Genomic DNA, 22,605 nt, shown 5'->3' with positions numbered 1-22,605 from the left:
CATCACCATCACCACTATCACTGTCACCGTCACCACCACCATCATCGTCGTCACCGCCTCCGCCACCATCGCCATCACCACGCCACTGCCACTGCCACTGCCACTACTACCATCACCACGACGCAACCGCTACCATCACCACCACTGTCACCAACCACCACTACCATTGCGGCCGCCATTACCGCCACCGCCACCAACCACCACCACCATCGTCTCAGCCATGCCTTCACCACCACCACCACCACTGTCACCTACCACCACCACCACCGTCGCAGCCACTGCCATCACCACCATGATGCCATCACAACCACCATCACCATGCCACCGCTACCATTGTGGCCGCTGCCACCAACCACCATCCCCACCACCATTGGCGCAGCCACTGCCGTCACCTCCACCTCCACCATCCCCGTCGTTACCACCATCATCCCCACCACTACCGTCACAACCACTACCACTATCATCACCACGTCACTGCCACCACCACTACCGTACTGTTGTCGCCACCACCACCACCACCACCACCACCACAACCACACAACATGAAAATGAAAGTGATGATCCGAATTTTTTTATATTTAATAGGAATTATTTTTTATTATATTATTTGTTGTGTTATCAAACACAATTATCAAACACAATTATCAAACACAATGGTAGGGAATGAAATGGTTGTCATGCACACCATTTATCTTGTCTGTAGTAGTTGCATGACACTGTACCTGCAAGGCTGCAAATATGAATATATATATATATATATATATAGCATGAGACAAATTGTCTCATCCAACACACAAAAAAGTGAGTGAGACCTACTGAGAAAAAGAAAGAGAAAGAAAAAAATGAATCCTACCCACTTTTTTATGTGTTGCATGAGATAATTTGTCTCATACAACATGAGAAAAATATTTCTCATTTTTTAAATAAATTTTCTGAAAGTAAAAGGCAAATAGAGCCGACCAGCTCAGATTTAAGGTAGGCCCGCCAATCTATTTACGCAGCTGGCCAGGTGTGGACTAAAACGGCAGCGTGAGAACATTCTTAAGCCCCAACCTAAACCCCAATGTGTTAAAACCCTTAGATCCACCGGAACCTCAAAGCTTTCATCCCTATCAATTTTGCAGCTATCACGAACATTTAACTCAAATGAGAAGGTTCACGTGGTTAACGCCAGTGAGTGAATCAACAAGAATTCCAAAATCATTCAAAATTATTGTTCCATTTTCTCAATTATCCTTGTTCTCATCACCAATTCTTCCAAAGCAGTATCGGCGCCATTCTTCCAATGTAGCGTAATGTTTTAACTTTTTCAGGCTATTCTAGGTGGCAAAGTTGAGGTGCCTACTTTATCGGGGAAGATGCAAGTAAAAGTAAGCAGTAAGCTAAGATTTACTTTGTTAGTATAATTGTTTTTTAAGTAAAGAAAAGTTTAGAGGGGCCAAGGTTGGTCCATTTCAAGATGAGGGCATGCTACAAGCTTTAGTAAGGGATCACAATGATACTTATAGATGACTTACCAAAGAAAGTTCACTAATAGGACTTGAACCTGAGACCTTGTTATCGACTCTGTTTGATATTGTCAGTTGAGTCAACCTCATCAGTATAGTCTTTTTGTTCCACTATGAAATTGAATTTCGAATGACACAGAAGTTTGGCATCCCACCCCCCCACCCCAAAATCCCTCCTCTCTTTTTTAAGACCTGAATAAGTGATCTTCTCATATGAATGACTTGAGAGGAATCCTCTCTAAACCTCATGAATTTATAATTACAGTATACACAATTAAATTCCGTAGTTTCAGGGATTGACTAAACCAAATACAGCAAGCACATAATATGTTTCCTATTCTATTTACAAGGAATATCAACAGTTTCAATCATTATAGAATAAATTTATCAAAATGAGAGAGTTAAGGAACACATGATGTTTTTTCATGCAACACTTTAACATTAACATCAGCAACACTTGTAACCAATGTTTTTTCATTGAAAATTTTCCTAACACACACAAGTTTAACATCGGTGTCAAGAGATCCTACCCCTATATATATATATATTGTGTGTGTATGGGCTTTGGATTCATCATGCAAGAGGACTAATTTTTTTTCCTACAAAGAAAAGACAAGTTAAATATTAGTAATAAAAGTTGAAGAGACAAAATATTTAATGACTTTGGGTATGCATGATAACCTGTTCGGAATCATTTTTTTTTTAATTTATGTTCCCGGGAAAAATGGATAGAAAACTCGTTTAGTAAAACCAGTTTATTTTTTTGTTCCCGGGATAAACTGGTTTAATTTTTGTGCAAGGGAACAAAAAAAAGAATCAGAAAGTTTCTATTTATTTGTTCCCAGGCACAAAACGAGAAACACTTATCTCTCTCAATCACTCTCCACCTCTACCATCACCACCACCACCACCATCATCCCGACATGACCACCGCCACGATCGTCGCCGCCGCAGTCGTACCACTAGTGCCGTCGTCACCTCCCCCCACTACCACGATGCCACCGCCACCATTACCACCACATCCACCCATCACTATTACCATGCCACCGTCACCACCACCACAATTACCACGCCGCCATCACCATCACCATCACCACTATCACTGTCACCGTCACCACCACCATCATCGTCGTCACCGCGTCCGCCACCATCGCCATCACCACGCCACTGCCACTGCCACTACTACCATCACCACGACGCAACCGCTACCATCACCACCACTATCACCAACCACCACTACCATTGCCGCAGCCACTACCGCCGCCGCCGCCACCGCCACCAACCACCACCACCATCGTCTCAGCCATGCCTTCACCTACCACCACTATCACCGTCGCAGCCACCGCCATCACAACCACCATCATTATGCCACCGCTACCATTGTGGCCGCTGCCACCAACCACCATCCCCACCACCATTGGTACAGCCACTGCCGTCACCTCCACCTCCACCATCCCCGCCATTACCACCACCATCCCCACCACTACCGTCACAATCGTCACCACTATCATCACCACGTCACTGCCACTACCGTACCGCTGTCGCCACCACCACCACAACCACACAACATGGAAATGAAAGTGATGATCTGAACCATCACCATGCCACCGCTACCATTGTGGCCGCTGCCACCAACCACCATCCCCACCACCATTGGTGCAGCCACTGCCGTCACCTCCACCTCCACCATCCCCGCCATTACCACCACCATCCCCACCACTACCGTCACAATCGTCACCACTATCATCACCACGTCACTGCCACCACCACTACCGTACCGCTGTCGCCACCACCACCACCACCACCACAACCATACAACATGGAAATGAAAGTGATGATCTGAAATTTTTTTATATTTAATAGGAATTATTTTTTATTATATTATTTGTTGTGTTATCAAACACAATAGTAGGGAATGAAATGGTTGTCATGCACACCATTTATCTTGTCTGTAGTAGTTGCATGACACTGTACCTGCAAGGCTGCAAATATGAATATATATATATATATATTTGCATTTTTTTACTAATTTAATTTAATATTATTTTTTAAATAAATTTTTATTATTTTTAAAATAACATCAATCCTATTACTTTACAAATTAGAGTTATAAATCATGATCTCATAAGACATAAAATGTCTTTAAGTGAATAATATATATAATAAATATATTATATTATTAAAAAAATTCAAAAAGCTAGCATATAGGTTTTTAGACCAGATTTAAGTGGATTTATGACATATTTTTTAAGGGGAATATTTTTTCTCATGTTGCATGAGACAAATTGTCTCTTCCAACACACAAAAAAGTGAGTGAGACCTACTGAGAAAAAGAAAGAGAAAGAAAAAAAATGAATCCTACCCACTTTTTTATGTGTTGCATGAGATAATTTGTCTCATACAATACAACATGAGAAAAATATTTCTCATTCTTTAAATAAATTTTCTGAAAGTAAAAGGCAAATAGAGCCGACTAGCTCAGATTTAAGGTAGGCCCGCCAATCTATTTACGCAGCTGGCCAGGTGTGGACTAAAACTGCTGCGTGAGAACATTCTTAAGCCCCAACCTAAACCCCAATGTGTTAAAACCCTTAGATCCACCGGAACCTCAAAGCTTTCATCCCTATCAATTTTGCAGCTATCACGAACATTTAACTCAAATGAGAAGGTTCACGTGGTTAACGCCAGTGAGTGAATCAACAAGAATTCCAAAATCATTCAAAATTATTGTTCCATTTTCTCAATTATCCTTGTTCTCATCACCAATTCTTCCAATGCAGTATCGGCGCCATTTGCTTTCGTCTGTGGCCTCAATCGATAAAGGAGATTCGTTCACCAAATTCTTGTCGTCTTCCCAATCCTTGTTACTCGCACGAGGCACGTTGCCAACTTCTCATTCTTTTTTGCATCTTAATTATTATTTCCATTTTTCTGATTTTTTGTTGTTGCTTGTTTTGGGTTAAATTAAATGTTCTTCCAGCTTTGGTGAATTGCAGTTTTTTTACAAAAACGGAGGAGTCTCCAATTCCTAGAACACCATTGAGATATCGTTATATTCATGCCACAGGTTTTGAGTCAAACATGAACCACCTTGTTTCAAGTTATCAATGATATCCAGCTATGATAAGATTTTCATTTGGTTTCCTTTTTATGCTTTTGTTGTTCCATCATTTTCTTCTGCTGCTGAACGAGACTATTATCGAGTTCTTGGTGTTCCTGAAACTGCCAGTCAGGATGAGATAAAGAAGGCATTTCACTTGGTGCGTGACTATTGATCAAAGCTGTTCTTGTTAGAGTAGAGTAATGATGGAGTTAATTGAAAAATTGCAACATTTGGGGAATGGGGATAATTCAATTTTCACCTTGAACATTTTTAATATGATTGATGAAATTCCATTCCCAATTGCTTCGTGCTTGGTAGGAGTGACAACAATGACAAATTAAATGGTCTATTCATAGTCGCAGTTGTCTCATTTATTTAGTATCACTATGAGGTAGGGAAATCATAAAGTTATTCTGTTTAATATAGCACTATATTTTTACTCTAGTTTTTGCTTCATTTTCATCTCATTTAAGAGAGGAAAACCTTACTGTGGATGGAATGTAAAACCTTAACCATTCTCGTTTTTGTTTCTTCATCTTTACTCTCGTACTAAGCAAGCATATATTTTTCTTCTTCTGTTTGTGCCTTAACCAAGCTGACCCTTGTTCTTGTTGATTTACATTTTTGTGCATAATCAGCATTAATCTCGCTGCTGATTAATCGATTCATTATCACTTTGAATTTTGGAGTTGAAATCTCGTGCATGCAGAGAGATACAACAACTGGGAATAATTTTTGAATGATGTGAAGTGTAAAGACAATGATAGGAGAGGTAGTTTCATCTTTAGATGATAGGATGAGATGTTGTCACATAACTTCTAGTTGTGAAATAGTAAAAGTCACAACAGCTAATTTGGGATACGATTAGCGACTGACTTCTATTTGGGAATAATTTTTTATTTTATTTTTTTTTAGTTTTTTCCCATTTATCTTAATCAGGATCCATTATCTTCCAACTTCATAGTAATTATATTCTCTTCATCATAATGAATTCTTCTTTTTTCCAAAAGATAGTTACTCAAAGTCACAAAACGTAATATGTGAATGCTTAACAATTTCCCACAATATTGTCAAAGTGGTATTACTTATAGAAGTTTTGTTTGTGCAGTTTAATCTAATATGACTACTTTTGGGGCGTAGAGCATACTAAAAACAGTATGCCTGGGCATTTTGGCTTGCAATCTTGATATATTCTGTCATCATACTCCTTTGACAACAATATTTGAAAATCAAAGGTCTTCTTCTGGCTAATACTGCATTATGACACACTTTTGTCTCTTGTGCAGCTTGCTAAAAAGTACCATCCAGATGCAAGTAAGAATAATCCATCTTCGAAGAGGAAATTTCTTGATATAAGAGAAGAATATGAGGTCTTTATTAATCTATTAATCTCATCTTTTTCTGACATTTTTAGCCTTCACTTCTTCTGCCTAGGCTGGTTAGTGTCTAAACTAATTAATTAACTGAATGATATTTTAACTGGCCTTTTTGCTATGTAATTTCAGACATTGAGAGACTCTAAAAAAAGGGCAGAGTATGACAAGGTATTTTGGTCTTCCTATATGCTATTAAAATTTCAAATTTGGTATAATTGTTACTCTAAGTTGGGTTGGTGAGGAGCTTCAAGTTGAGTAAAGATGGTCAAAATTTCTTTAATTCATAGCCTTCACTCTTAAATAGGATGTTGAATTGACTAACTATTTTCCATCATTTTCTACGATGAATGACTTTTTCAACTGAAGATGCGTAATCGTGGTTCAGAGAACATTGAATACGGTGATGATGATGCAGAAAGGTTTAGAAATGCTTATCGTTCTCATTTTTCTGATTCATTTCATAAAGTGTTCTCTGAGGTAAATTTTGGTCTCAAACTTATTGTTTACTTTTATGAATTGATTTTATATATATATATATATATATATATGTATGCATTCTTCATTTTTATTGATTTCATATAATTATTCTCTTAGGAAATCTCATAACATTCTTGATCTGGACAGATATTTGAAGAAGCAACTCAATTCTCGTCAAATATAGAGGTCAGCTTAACCCTTGTTTCTCTGTTGTTGTTTGAAACATGTTCCTACTTTTTCAAGCTTAACCATTTGCTTATTGCTTTGTTAATAGGTGGAGTTGACTCTTACTTTCTCAGAAGCTGCAAGAGGATGCACCAAACATGTGTCGTTTGATGCGTTAATTCCCTGTGATTATTGCAGTGAGTAAAGTTAACATGTTATGGGAATTAGGGAAGCCCTGGGGAGAAATATGTGTCAATACTGGAGTTGTATATTAGTTATTTCCATATGTTATTATTACATTAGGAAATGGTTAAATATTGTCTGCATAAGAATCCATTTCGATTGCGAACGAAGTTTAGTGTAGAATCTTGTGTATGTTGCATTGTAATAAGAACTTTATGTGAGAACTTTCTTTTTTGTGGGGAGGGTGATTGGGATTAAACAAAATCTATATTTTATTGTATTGAAGTTTTACATTTTCCCATCTATGTATGAAAGTAGCAAAAGATAGGCTTATTAGCAACCAGCAGTAATGCAATCCTGTTAGATTGGAATCATACATGGAGAAATCTTATGGATGAACCCTAGTTTTGAATGATAGAACCTAGGCGTGACCTGTGGCTTCATTTACACTAGGGTAGCCTCTTCCTGCCTCCCCCCTCGCCCTTGCCTAATTGAAGAAAATTATTACTAATGAACATAATTCATTGGACAAGGTTTACTTATATTTATTGCTTGTTAATCTGTGGCTATAACAAAAATTTCTATAAGCTGCAGAACTGTTTTGAGGAAATAATCAAAAGTATGTACTGCTGGATGTGTAAAATGTTGTCCCTCGTAACATCAGTTTGTAGTGAAGTGAGCCAGTATGTATGTTGTTCCCCTTGACACAATGATAATCCCATTTGATGTTAATCATTTTCGTTATATTAATCCAGATGGGCGGGGCTATCCGCAAGATGCCAACCCTAAAGTTTGTCCAACATGCAGGGGCTCAGGTCGAGTAAGTGCCTTCAAAGACCAATGTTGATTGTTAATATGGCATAAATATTTTAAAGCAAGATGTGAGCCATGCATGAGACAATTTCTTTTTGAGGTATTGGAGTTATCAGTTATTAATATATTTTTTTATTCTTGGTTGTGGTGATTTTCTACCAGGTTACAATCCCTCCATTTACTTCAACATGCATTACTTGTAAAGGATCAGGCCGTATAATTAAGGTCTTTTATAAATCTCACGTTAAGTAATCTTGTGAGGTTGCTTTCTCTGTAAAAAATTGTATTTAGTTTATCTATTTTGTACAGGACTTTTGTATGTCATGTAGAGGATCTGGGGTGGTTAAAGGGATTAAAGTTACAATACCATCAGGAAATCTCACAGAGAGTATCATTAGAGTAGTCTCTTTATATTTGGGTATGTCTTTCCTTAGACCAGAAGTTATTACCTAGACTGTGTTCTAGAAGGCATGCTTTGACTGTATACCTCGTCTGCCTGAAACATGGAGACTCATAGGTATATTGTTGGGCTTGTCCTGAAAGAGCACAGGGCTAGGGTGATAAGCTGAAGGAATTTGTCAGATCTCTGTGAGAGATTAGGTTATCTGTAAACCGGAGAAATCGGGATGACATTTACAGGGACTCGGGAATCTATGCATAGTAAAAGAGATCATGAGATGATCTGCCTTTAGAGTCAGTAAATTGAAGATTCCCTATTTCGAATAAAGCTTACCCTAAACCGCAAGGGTTGATACGTTTCCTTACCCTAGGTTTTATGGGAAGGTAACCAAAACTAAAGGAAATACATACGGCAACCAAATATGTGTAATAGGATGATTATGTCATTAACCTAACTAGCTCTGGGGCAACAAATCATTGCTAGTGCTCTGTGTTGTCATTAGATGGGTTGTTGGCTTATTGGGCCCAAGCCCATTTATGTCAGTGGCTATGTTGGGCCTAATGGGTCACACACTAACACCTTATTGTCATGACAATATAGCATTAAAGGTATTGGGCCTAATAATGGTTGTTAGCCCAAGAAGAAGTTTGGAAGCCCACCAAAAGGAAAAAAGGGCGCATGGTTAGTTAATGGGCTTGGATGGTCCAAGACATTACTAATTAATTTAATTAGTTAAATTAATTATCAAATGTTTAAATTTTGAATTTTGAATTTGAAATTTGAAATTTGAAATTTGAATTTTGAATTTTGAATTTGAATTTTGAAATTTGAATTTTGAATTTTGAATTTGAAATTTGAAATTTGAAATTTGAATTTGAAATTTGAAATTTTGAATTTTGAATTTTGAATTTTGAATTTGAATTTGAATTTTGAATTTGAAATTTGAATTTGAATATTTGAACGTTTGAATTCAAATGTTTGAATTCGAATTTGAATTGGCTATGAAAAGTTGTTTCATAACAAAAGGATAAGATAAGATCTTGTTGGAACAAATCCCAAATATCAAGAGGAGATCTTTGAGAATCTTCTAGTGAGGATATGGGGCGCTGATTAAGGTATCTGATGATGGTCATAGGATCAACCAAATGAGCTCCAGTCAGATTTGGTTTGTTGAGAGAATAAGTGAGACAGTTGGTTCAAGTTTGAATGCAACTGTTCAATGTATCTGGACTGTTATGAGGCCAAGTGGGGCGCACCATATGGCTGGCCATATGATGGTTGTTGAGTCAGATTCTTGTTGAGATATTCACTTGATATCATGAGGATCTGAGAGGAGGTTGTTGACAAGATTTGAATTTTGCAACAACTTCACTCATCCCCCTAGTGTGCGCTATATATAGGGCCTTATTTGAGTGAAGAAAATTAGATTTTAATTAACTCATTCTCTCATCTCCTTGTGGGTTCCTTTTGTGAGGTTTTTCTTAAGAGAGTTTCGAAATAACCTAGCCTTTTTCAAAGAAAACCATACGCCACTTTTGTGTCTATTCTTGCTGAATATTCACTCTTCTAAACACCTTGACCTAGCCTCCTCCTTCACACATTGGGCGCATAGCATGCCTCCATTGGTGTTTTCGTTGGTGGCCTTGAAGAAGAGTTCTTCCGTCTTGACAAAGGGTGGTGTGGATCAACATTAGAGGGCTTGCATCTTCAAGCCTCATCTTGATCATCCTCCAGTTTTGAAAAGCAAACAAGGTAACATCCATGCCCTAAAGCATGTTTCTTGATATGTATGTGTTATTCCGCTCGAAAAATTTTGTTTTTCCCTCTCACATGCCTCGACCTTCAAGGTCAGTTTCTTTCACAAAGAGCTTGGCTTTGCATAAGGAGAGATGATCGTTGGGTGTGACAGTCAAAGCGCCATTTTCTTGGCTAAGAAACCAGGTTTCCATGCGAGGACCAAGCATATCGGCATACAGTATCACTTCATCAGAGAGAAGATTGAAGACAAGGTTGTATTGCTGGAAAAGGTTGACACAAAGGTCAACAATTCTGATTTTCTGACCAAGGTAGTGACTTCAGAGAAGTTTGAATGCTGTACAGCTGCATTGGGATTGAAGAAACATGCAAAGCATTCACCAAGTAGGAGAATGTTGGGTATAGCTCATACTTCGCATGTTGATGATGACCCTTGTTGTCGAGGTCAGCAGAAAGGCAACTGGGATCTTGCTCCCAGGTGAGCGGGCAGGGGTCCGGGGGGAAGCGTTCCCCGGCCCGTAGAGGCTAGGTACTATTGTGGGGCTCTGTTGTATTGTAATTTTCTTAGCAGTTTGGGCTTGGGCCATGAATAGCTGCTGTTAGAATTTTCTAATCTTATTTATATTTTTCTTGTAAACCGAGTGACTAGTAAAGAGTGGTGGTGAGGTGAATATAGTACAGACAAGCTGGACGTAGCCTAAATTGGGTGAACCAGGGTAAATCGCTGTGTCTATTCTCTCTCTCTCTCTCTTTTTCTTTTCCATTTTCGGTTTGTGTGTTGTCGATTTCCAACATAAAGCAGCTTTAAGTTGCATCATAAAATCGAGATAGACAAGATAACAGGGACGACAAAACTCTCCTTTAAAATAGTTTTAAGTTGCACTATAGAAAAATATATATCAATGCAATATATGTCCTATAAGAATTCTATCTGTAAGTAACTGAAATTATAGGCTTAAAACATTCAAAGGAAATGTAAGTAACATTACATGACACGTCTTGTGTCATGTAGACACATATTGTGCTTTATAACAGTTCACTGTTCTTTGTTTTTAGACAATTGGCTTTTTGCCTGACACTATAAAAAGGAAAACCCAGACACTGAAAAATTCAGTATAGTTCAAAAAGCATAAAATAGTCCATGGGCAAACTTATATATATATATATATATATATATATATATATTCATGGCAGCTATTATGGACGAAGCTTTATCAGCAACCACTTCTTTCGCAAAGAGACATCCAAGGCTAAAAATTCAACAATTAAATGAATAATTAAAATAATATTTTTTTATTCAAAATTATTAAATTAAAATTTTTATTTATTTTATTTAAAATAAATAATAGGATATAGGTCGGCCTGAGGCTTATAGGCCCGACATGTACAAAAAAGCCTATGACCTATTTTCTAAATAAGTTTTTTTAAAATTTTGAGCCTGTTCTATTTTACTATTAGTAATAATTCAAGTCTAACCTAATATAGGCTAGGCCGTAGGCCCTTGTAGGACGGCTTAGCCCATTTACACTCCTACTACTATGGCATGGGTAGCTAATTTTTTTTTTCCAATAACAAATGTGTTACCCATTATATGCCAATTAATGACAAGGCAAAGAACAAAATAATAAAACAGCGGTATTGCCAGCATATTCATAAGCCATGGAGGAGGAGCACCCTCAGCCATTGCAAGAGCTTTTTTTTATTATTTAATTTAAAGTAGGGATAGGTTATTGTGCCTACTCTTATTTTACCTACTTTTGCCTACTCCTTTCGTTACCGTTCGATTACTATCTCATCCAACAATCCATATTTGTGATATAAAATAAATCTTTTTTTCCCTTTTTTTCTTCTCACTTTCTCCCATACCCTTTCTCTCTCCTCCCCTTTCTCTCTTCCTCTGCCATATACCTAATTTTTCCCCTTTATCGTTAATCTCTGCCCAGGTGAACGGTGCGGAAGCATTTGAAATCAATTACCACAGCATTTGAAATCATCGTCAATATACATTAGTCTCTGTTTTTATTATTGTAATATAAATTTTCTCCTTCTGAATCAGTTTCTATCAAATTACCAGTGTCAATGGATTGAAAAATCACAAAAAAATTTAGATCTGAAGAACAACATAAATTTTATAAATTAATAAGATTGAATCGATGACTAACAAAGAAGTTTTAATGTGATTCAAAAGATCTGTGAAGAGTTGGAAAAAATTCAAAATAAATAAAAAAATTAAAGAATAAAAAAAATTGAGCCATGGAGGAGGAGCACCCTCAGCCATTGCAAGAGCTTTTTTTTATTATTTAATTTAAAGTATTGCCTAAAATATATAATGTTGCTGGAGGCCTGGAGCTGTTGGGTAGTAATTTCCGAAGAAAGAGTTATCGTCCTTAGGGAACAGGTTGAATTATTTTTCTTTGTATTTTTCTGATATAAAGATTCTTGAATTGAAATTTAATTATTTTTATAACAAGAAATTTTTGTATAGTTTTTATTAATCATTAAAATTGATCTAAAAAGTAAAGAATTGATTTATCAATATTAAAAGCTTCTGAGTATATCTCAATTCATTGATGACAAAAGTTATTTGCATTACTGCAAATTCGTACATTGCTATAGCATGTTTATTTTAATTTATGAGTTATTACGGCAATTTTAGCTGAAGCTTTCCAGATTCAACAATAAGGTTCAAGAAAGACTTTTCCCAAAGTTTCTTGAATCTTTATAGAAATTTGTATCAGAATACACCGATTATTCCTAAACAAAAGGGTTCATTTAACACTTAACAAAAGTCCATTTCCCAATTCCCTTTTGTTGAAATACTCAAGTCCCATTCCCATGGATTTCTTAAGTGAAAAAATGAAAGTATCAAACGAATGAAATAAAAGAAACAATAACAATGCACATCAAAAATTTCACCCAATCATTTTGACAAACCCAGAAAAAGAAAGGAATTAGAAACCCATTTTTAAAAACAACAAATAAGAGATATCAGAAAAAGAAACATGCATTCAAAATTAAAGATCAAGGTTAATCGTACAAACCAATGTTTCGATCCCTAAACGAGGAACAAAAATATTAAACTTCACTTGCATGCACCATTGATTCTTCCTTCCAGCGAAGATGCTTCGTCATTGCACTTCGAGTTCAAGAAGAAATGAAAAGCACATTGAGCTTTCAACAAACAGAATCTAACAACACTCAAAGTTTTCTAAAAAAAACAACGAAGATTGAAAAATTCTAAATCTAAAACTGTGTATTTTTTACAACCCACAAAAGGAACTAAAAACTAAAAAATTCTAAAAGCTAATAGCCGTCTATCTTCTTGTCAACCAATGCTTCTGAATTGTCCCCTCTTCCAAAAAATTTGATCCATGTGCCTTCTTCCAAAAATACCTAAAAAATATGAATAATTACAATTATCAGCAAAAATTAAATTAACTTGGGCTTGGTTACTTCCTTTATTGGAATTGGGCTATATTTCATATTCTTTCAGCCTATTTTCGTGTAATTGTCAACCCAAAAAGATATAAAATAATATAAAATAATGCAATAATTATATAAATAATTTAGTGCTAACAGGAGCATACCTCAGATGTCCATTTAATGGAAATAATGAAGGTCATTAAAATTAAAAAAACAAACAAAAAGGAAAGAAAATCATGAAGAATAAATACAATAAGCGCATGTAATAAATGCAAGCTTTTTATAAACATGTAATTTTCAATAAAGAAACCTAAAAGCTGTAATAATTGAAACGGTAATAAAAAAACAGAATAACTTTATGACGCAAATCAAATCAAATCAAAATCAAAATCAAATTTCAATCTTAGATTTAATAAATCCAGCTAATCAACGCAGAACAACAAGTGACTAATTAAGTGAGGTGCAAATTCTATAAATTATACCACACCACTTCATCTCCTCACAAGTAAACTTTCTCTTCTCTTTCTACATACATATCTCTCTCTGTCTCTCTCTGTACATCTATCTGTTTGCATGCCAAGAATGGCTACTTCTTTCTCAATAGAGACTCTGGTTTTGAATGCTCAACGTCAGGGGAAGCTTTTGGACGGCGACGTTTTGGTCTTAGATTCATTCAACCACAACATACAAAGCAGCAATATCCGATCTCGTGCGGAATTGGGTTACAACCACAACATGCAAATTAGAAGCAATATCCGATCTCGTGGTGAGTTGTTTTACAACCAAAACAAAAACATGCTAAGAAGCAATATCCGATCTCATGCTGAATTGGGTTACAACCACAACATGCAAAACAGCAATATCCGATCTCGTCTGGAATTGGGTTACAACCTCAGCATGCTAAACAGCAATATCCGATATCGTCTGGAATTGGGTTACAACCTCAGCATGCTAAACAACGGTAGATATTCTGTTCACCTCTTGGATTCGCTAGACTTGGTTTACAACCACAACATGCAGAACAATAATTAATGTAACAGATCAAATTAAGGGGTATAAGTAAACATACATAACGTACGCTAGCTGTTTTTTGCATTCTTGTACTTAGTTTCAGAGGTTGTGGCTAGCTTGTCTCTTAATTTTTTGTATTGTTCTAGTTCAGTTACTTTTCTTTGTAGTAAGCTAGCTGTTTGGGATTTCTTGGAGACTGTTGCTCTGTCGTGTCCCATGGATTTGTATGGTTTCCTTTTAATTAGCTTTAGAGGTTGTGGTTCTTGTAAAAATTCTTGGTTTTTCTTTTGTCAAAATGCAGTGTTTGCATCTTTCTTTCTTTGTAATATCCTTTTAATTAGTTTTAATCAAGATTTGCTTTCTTTCTTCTTCTTTTTCTTGTATTATTGCATTTGGAAGAGTTATACCATATTTATATACCAAGAAATATAGGACTCGTTCTGCACAGGTTGATAGTTTCCTCATATTTCCAGACCCCGAAATTCAACGGATTTACATTCAAACTTCACAAATTTAGGAGATATGTTGTGTATCTAACGGTAAATGCATGAGTGCTAAGAATTAGAAGTCCCGAGTTAGAGTTAGAGTTAGAGTTATGAATATGTAATTATGATAAAAATTTGATTGGAAGAATTTTGTTATTTTTGTAAGTCCTACCTAACTAGACTGGATTAGTTAAATAATCAATAAACCAGTGAAAAAAATCTCGAAAAAAGAAAAAGACTCAATCATACATCCATAAGATGTTTTCCTGCTTGACACTTACAACGTAAAGACCATGAGAAAGAGTTTTGCCGGCAGTATAGTCTTACCTGACTCGATCATATTAATCAAAAAATTGATGAACCGGGTGCAAAATCTCCAAATGAAAAAAGAAAAAAGAAAACACAATACAGCCATAACATTTTTTCGTGATTGGCACTCACAATAAAATCATATCATTCCCTCCTGTCATCGCAAATACAAATCATCAAAAGGATTTTCACATGTAAAGTATATTGCATTTCAGAAAACGTAATGACCACTTTAATAGACCTGACAGCATATTATGAGATCACTTGCAAAATTTTAATCGTTCACTCAAAATTAACGTGTTACACCACAAACAACAATCAAATACATTTGAGCATGAAATTGCGTTACAACTTCGGGAGCATGTGGAACATATACTAAACCACTACTGAGGACATAACAATATGCAGTCTCTAACTCCAAAAACCAATGTTATTAAATCCGATTCGGTTATTGGCTCGATCGAGATACTGTTAGAAATTTTTATAATAATTGTGGGCTTCAATCAATTATAGTTTTTCTTATTTTAATAAAAAACGGACTAAGTCATGATCCATATAGGGGTGCAGTATAAAGCCCAATTAATTAGTGATCCTTTTGATTTGGGTTTAGATATCTGTAAACTGATTAGTGTCTCTCTGCATTCACAACAGTGTGTAGAAAAACCGTCACTCCACAGCTTGCCCTATCTAGAGTTGTGATTAGGGAGTGGTGTGAACTGCAGAAGAAGATCCTAGTTTTTTCGATCTTGCAGGAGCGTCAGAGAGCAAACAAGAAGCAAGAAGAAATCAAGAATCATGTCTTCAACAAGAAGTAAGCCTGAATCTTTTGGTGTTCTAATTTCATATAATCATATTTTGAAATTTCTTACATTTGTTATCAGAGCCTAAGTTATATGATTTAGAACCCAATTCTTTAACATTGGAGGTGATTGAATTTGTTGATCCTTTGCTCTTGCATATTTTATTTATTAATTTATTAATCAATATTTTTTAATAAACTAAGTCAATAACCTTGCGGTTTTCATAGATCCAATTCCATGATAAGTCGCTGCAGTCATGGGTTTAAACATATTCTGATAGCGTCAAAGGTTATAAGTTGTGGAATCCGGATACTAGAAGTGTAACTTACAACAGAGACGTTGTATTCAGGGAATCTAAGTTGAATCAAATTTTTCCTGAAGCTCCTGAAAAGTCACAGACAGTGGAGTTGGATGTGGGTTTGAAAGAGGATACAGTAAACTCACAGGTTGAATTGGGAAATTTGAATTCTGAAGCTGCTGAATATAACGAGGTAGAGGATGAATTTTCTGAAACCGAGAATGAGGTTGAAGCACCAGTGCTGAGGAGATCCACGAGGGAAAGAAGATTATCTGAGAGGTATACACCTAAAAATTATATCCTGTGTGCTAGTGATGATGTTTGTGCATTTAGTATTACAGGTGATGATCCGAGCACTGTAAAACAAGCTAGGAGCTCGGAGGATGGCAAACAGTGGGAGGAAGCTATGAAAAGAGATGAAGTCTCTGATGAAAATCAAACTTGGAGTTTGGTGAATCTACCTGCAGACCGAAAAGCAATTGGTTGCAAGTGGGTGTTCAAGAAGAAGGTTGGTGCCAATGGGGAGATTGAGTGCTACAAGGCTCGATTGGTTGCAAAGGGATATTCACAGACAGAAGGGGTTGATTATGGTGAGGTATTTTCACCTGTTGCAAAGTTAAATTCCATAAGACTGATTTTGTCTGTAGCAGGTACATATGACCTAGAGGTGGAGCAGCTGGATGTGAAGACGGTTTTCCTTCATGGTGATTTGGAGGAGGTTATTTTCATGAAGCAACCAAAGAGGTTCATTGCAAGAGGCAAAGAGGAGCTAGTCTACAAGCTGAATAAATCTCTGTATGGCCTGAAGCAGTCCCCAAGGATGTGGTACATGAAGTTCGATACTTATGTGGTGCAGCTAGGCTTTGACCGCTGTGATGTTTATCACTGTGTTTATGTGAAAAGGTTAGAAGGTGACTTTGTTATTCTTAATTTGTATGTTGACGACATGTTACTCGTTGGAAACAGTTTGAAGATGATCATCACTGTTAAAGGACTGCTAGCAAAGCAGTTTGAAATGAAAGATCTAGGTGTTGGAAATGTGATATTGGGTATGCAGATTAAGAGGGAGCGTGACAAAGGAAGATTATGGTTAAGTCAGCGAAAGTGTATAGAGGATATTCTGAAGAAATTCAAGATGACTGACTGCAAGCTTGTGTTGACTCCCATGTCTACTGGTTCTAAGTTATCGGTTGACCAGTATCCCAAGACTGAAGAAGAAAAAGAGATGGCATCAGTTCCTAATGCTAGTGCAGTTGGGAGTCTGATGTATGCCATGATTTGTACTCGACCTGATATTGCTCAAGCAGTGGGAGTATTGAGCAGGTATATGTCCAAGCCAGGAAAGGAGCATTGGACGGCTGTGAAGCGTGTGTTCCATTATCTTCGTGGTACGTCTGACCTAGGGTTATGCTATGAAGGCGTGAAGGGCTCAATGGGACAGACATTATTAAAACTGAGATGCTTTGTGGATGCTGACTGGGGAGGTGATATTGATAGTAGAAGGTCTACAAGTTGATATGTTGTTTCTTCATTTGGCGGAGCTATCAGTTGGATGAGTAAGAGGGAGAGCATTATTGCTTTATCTTCTACAGAGGCTGAGTACATGGCCTTGACACATGCTGTTAAGGAGGCTATTTGGTTACGGAGGTTGTGCAAAGAGCTTGGCTTTGCACAAGGAGAGATGATCATTGGATGTGACAGTCAAAGCGCCATTTTCTTGGCTAAGAACCCAGGTTTCCATGCGAGGACCAAGCATATCGGCATACAGTATCACTTCATCAGAGAGAAGATCGAAGACAAGGTTGTATTGCTGGAAAAGGTTGACACAAAGGTCAAGAATGCTGATTTTCTGACCAAGGTAGTGACTTCAGAGAAGTTTGAATGGTGTACAGCTGCATTGGGATTGAAGAAACACAAAGCATTCACCAAGTAGGAGAATGTTAGGTATGGCTCATACTTCGCTTGTTGATGATGGCCCTAGTTCTCGGGGTCAACAGAAAGGCAACTGGGATCCTGCTCCCAGGTGAGCGGGCAGGGGTCCGGGGGAAAGCGCCCCCCCGGCCCGTAGAGGCTAGGTACTGTTGTGGGCCTCTGTTGTATTGTAATTTTCTTAGCAGTTTGGGCTTGGGCCCATGAATAGCTGCTGTTAGGATTTTCTAATCCTATTTATATTTTTCTTGTAAACCGAGTGACTAGTAACGAGTGGCGGTGAGGTGAATATAGTACAAACAAGCTGGACATTGCCTAAATTGGGTGAACCAGGGTAAATCGTTGTCGATCTTGCAGGAGCGTCAGAGAGCAAACAAGAAGCAAGAAGAAATCAAGAATCATGTCTTCAACAAGAAGTAAGCCTGAATCTCTTGGTGTTCTAATTTCATATAATCATATTTTGAAATTTCTTACATTTGTTATCAGAGCCTAAGTAATATGATTTAGAACCCAATTCTTTAACATTGGAGGTGATTGAATTTGTTGATCCTTTGCTCTTGCATATTTTATTTATTAATTTATTAATCAATATTTTTTAATAAACTAAGTCAATAACCTTGCGGTTTTCATAGATCCAATTCCATGATGAGTCGCTGCAGTCATGGGTTTAAACATAATTATGATTAGAAATTCCTTGTATTGCCGAGAACCGAATTTAGGGATTTTGATATTATTATATTATATTTTAGTTTTCAGTTGCTTGTATATGTACAACCATATTTGTGAAAAAAGCATACATACAGACCACGCTATAGCAACACAACTCATATAGTACTGCATAACTAATTGATCCAAATAAGCATACAAACCCTCTTGAAATGCAACTCGCACAGTTCAGCAGCACTCATTCCCAACAAAGTAACACAGTCTCGATCAAACAGCAAAAAAGAAGCAGAATCTGTGTTATCTACAACTCTGACTTGAACACTAAATCTATAAATATTTAAAAAGACATGTATCACAAACAGATAATTACTCAACCGATACAAATACAGTTTAAAGATTAGCAGCGATATATTACCCAGGCATATAATCTTCCCAATGTTTGTGGCAGTTTTTACAGTACCATTTTTCAAAATCTTCACAAACGGAGAATGGACACATACCCCTAAAGATTGTACCTCACCCACATAATGATCCTTTGCTCTTGCATATTTTATTTATTAATTTATTAATCAATATTTTTAATAAACTAAGTCAATAACCTTGCGGTTTTCATAGATCCAATTCCATGATAAGTCGCTGCAGTCATGGGTTTAAACATAATTGTGATTAAATAATTGTGATTAGAAATTCCTTGTATTGCCGAGAACCAAATTTAGGGATTTTGATATTATTATATTACATTTTAGTTTTCAGTTGCTTGTATATGTACAGCCATATTTGTGATCCATGCCAAAACATCATCTGTAATTTAATTGTAAAGAACCTTGGGATACACCACCCCAAAAGCTAGCTCAAAGGGTGAGAGTGCCCAAGGCCTTATAAAGGCCACATTAGTTGCCCACACAATCAATGTGGGACTATATATCTCAACACGCCCCCTCACGCAAGAGCCCTTTGGGCGAGAAGCGTGAAATTGCACAGGCCCAATTTTTGGTTTACCTTTTTGTGCTTTTTATTTTAATTCCACTTGAAAGTGGGGGGCCGTGAGAATCGAACTTGTGACCTTATAGTCAACTCAAGCTCTGATACCATGTAAAGAACCTTGGGATACACCACCCCAAAAGCTAGCTCAAAGGGTGAGAGTGCCCAAGGCCTTATAAAGGCCACATTAGTTGCCCACACAATCAATGTGAGACTATATATCTCAAGAGAGAGATGGAGAGAATAGAGGATGAACAAGAAGAAAGAAATAAACTGAATAATAGAAATCTTGAATTGAATCATAATGTGAACTGTTACATATATACAATGCTGATAATAGCTGTAATAACTAAATCAGTTATAACTGAAGCGTATAATAAGGAATCTGTTAAATCTACTTTATCCGTTTACATTCCCCCTCAAGGTCAGTGTCGGAGGAACAGAGAGACTGAGCTTGTCTCTAAAATCCAAGTACTTTGAGCGTGTTATTGCCTTCGTAAGGCCATCTGCTATTTGATCTGATGAAGGAACATGGTGTACTGAAACAGACTTGTCCAGCACCTTTTCAAGAACGAAATGAAGATCTAATTCAAAATGCTTTGTCCTTGAATGAAAAAGGGGATTTGCAGTAAGTAAAACAACACTTAAATTGTCACAGAAAATGCTGGGAGTTTGAGATAATGTTACTCTAAGTTCAGATAACAAGGACTTGATCCAAGTTAGTTCAGTCATGGTTGCAGCCAAGCATCTATACTCAGCTTCGGTGCTAGAGCGACTCACAACTGCTTGCTTCTTGGAGGACCATGATACTACATTCCCCCTAAGAAAGATGCAAAACCCTGAAGTGGAGCGTCTATCATCGATGTCAGAACCCCAATCAGAATCGCAAAATGCCTTGAGATGAAGATGGGAGGAAGGAGAAATGGTTAAGCCCAGATGAAGTGTACCATTTAGATACCTCAGTATCCGTTTGACAGCATGCCAGTGGGTGTCAAGAGGAAAGTGCATAAACTGGCAGACCTTGTTCACACTAAAGGTGATGTCTGGACGTGTCACTGTTGCATATTGGAGTGCACCCACTATGGAACGATACAAAGAGGGATCATGAAAGGGAGATCCATCTCTGGCAGAGAGTTTGACACCAGCAACCATTGGTGTTGGGAGACTTGCAACTCGTCATACCAGCTTTGTTTAGCAGATCAGTGATGTATTTCGTTGAGTTAAGTGCAGATTACCATTGGATGAAGATTGAGCTTCAATGCCAAGGAAGTAATGGAGGTTGCCCAAATCCTTAAGAGTAAAGGCTTTATGAAGAGACTGGATTAGTGTGGAGATGACAGATGAAGACGATCCAGTAATAAGGATATCATCCACATATACCAGGACATACGTGGTGGCTGAATTGGCATAGGAAACAAACAAGGAAGAGTCACACTTGGTTGCAGAGAAGCCAAGACGAAGAAGAGTGGCAGAAAGCTTGTCAAACCATGCTCTGGGCGCTTGTTTGAGGCCATACAGAGCTTTGCGCAATCGACACACAAGAGATGTGTTAGTGACAGAGAATCCAAGTGGCTGAGTCATAAAAACTTCCTCAGTGAGGTCTCCATTAAGAAACGCATTGTTTACATCAAGTTGATGTATAGGCCATTTGTTGGAGAGTGCAAGTGTGAGAACAATTCGGATGGTGACAGGTTTAACTACTGGGCTGAATGTTTCAGCATAGTCTATGCCTTTACGTTGATGGAAGCCCTTTGCAACAAGACGGGCTTTGTATTTGAGAATTGAGCCATCGGGATTGTACTTCACTCTAAATACCCACTTACACCCTATGGGCTTTCTGTCATTAGGAAAGGAGACAAGATCCCATGTGTTGTTTTTCATGAGAGCTTGATATTCATCCTTCATTGCATGTAGCCACTGAGGATCAGCCATTGCTTGATCAACTGAGCTTGGTTCTAAAGAAGCAGTGAAGACCCGAGGTCTGAAGGTACCAGTTTTTGCTCTAGTAAGCATTGGGTGTAAATTTGTTGATATAGGTGGTGTAGAAAGAGGTGAAGGAGACCTGCAATTAATGTTAGCAGTTGAAACATAATCATGAGTAATATGGTTAGTAGAAACCTCAGCATGTACATCACTGGATGGTGGAGGAGGGACAACAGTAGACACTATAGGAATAAAGGGAACAGAGGCAGCACTAGAAGGAGGGACAATGGACTCTATAGGTATAGACTTGGAAACAAAAGGAAAATTCTGTTCATCAAATAATACATTTCTTGAAATGATGATTTTTTCTGATGGAGTTAAACATTTGTAACCTTTATGTGATGTACTGTAGCCAATGAAAGTGCAAGGTGCAGACCTATAATCCAATTTGTGCGAATTATATGGTCTAAGATAGGGAAAGCAAAGGCAACCAAATGTGCGTAGGAAAGAATAGTTTGGTTCACGGTTAAACAGAACCTGAAATGGTGACAAATTTTGGAGTGTGGGTGATGGAAGAAGATTAATGATGTATGAAGCTGAGATAAAGGCATCCTCCCAGAATTTTTGTGGTAAATGTGAGGCTGCTAACATTGATAGACCCATTTCAACTATGTGTCTATGTTTACGTTCTGGAGTTCCATTTTGTTGGTGAATATGAGGACATGACATACGATGGATAACTCCTTCAGTTTGAAAAAAATTCTTGATTATCAGTTTGGAGGACTTTTAGTTTGCTGTTGAGTTGAAGTTCAGTCATAGTTTTAAATTGCATAAAGACAACATGGACCTGTGATCTAGATCGCATAGGATATAACCAAGTGTATTTGCTAAATGCATCAACAAAACATATGTAATATTTGGATCCATTTATGCTATCAGTAGGAGATGGACCCCAAACATCCGAATATACTAATTCAAGAGGTTTATGATAGACAGCGGT

The 22,605-nt window shown here is 37.3% G+C and overlaps 1 protein-coding gene across 1 annotated transcript; it reads left to right on the top strand.

Annotated features, from left to right (window-relative positions):
• The first annotated feature begins 4,615 nt into the window (after window positions 1-4,615).
• On the top strand, window positions 4,616-18,455 carry LOC133315706 (chaperone protein dnaJ 1, mitochondrial-like). The gene is made up of 11 exons (XM_061517380.1): window positions 4,616-4,768; window positions 5,898-5,981; window positions 6,117-6,155; window positions 6,354-6,464; window positions 6,612-6,650; window positions 6,739-6,826; window positions 7,568-7,632; window positions 7,788-7,850; window positions 7,935-8,013; window positions 16,448-16,527; window positions 18,369-18,455. Exons 1-11 carry the CDS (start codon window positions 4,616-4,618, stop codon window positions 18,453-18,455), a joined length of 888 nt encoding a protein of 295 aa, XP_061373364.1.
• The last annotated feature ends 4,150 nt before the right edge of the window (window positions 18,456-22,605 follow it).

This window comes from Gastrolobium bilobum, unplaced genomic scaffold, assembly GCF_033153095.1.
Source record: "Gastrolobium bilobum isolate Gb01-03AN ecotype WA unplaced genomic scaffold, APGP_CSIRO_Gbil_v1 utg39160, whole genome shotgun sequence".
Taxonomy (NCBI): Eukaryota; Viridiplantae; Streptophyta; class Magnoliopsida; order Fabales; family Fabaceae; genus Gastrolobium; species Gastrolobium bilobum.
Note: the sequence above shows the minus strand (reverse complement) of the source record. Positions and strands in the feature narration are given on the sequence as shown.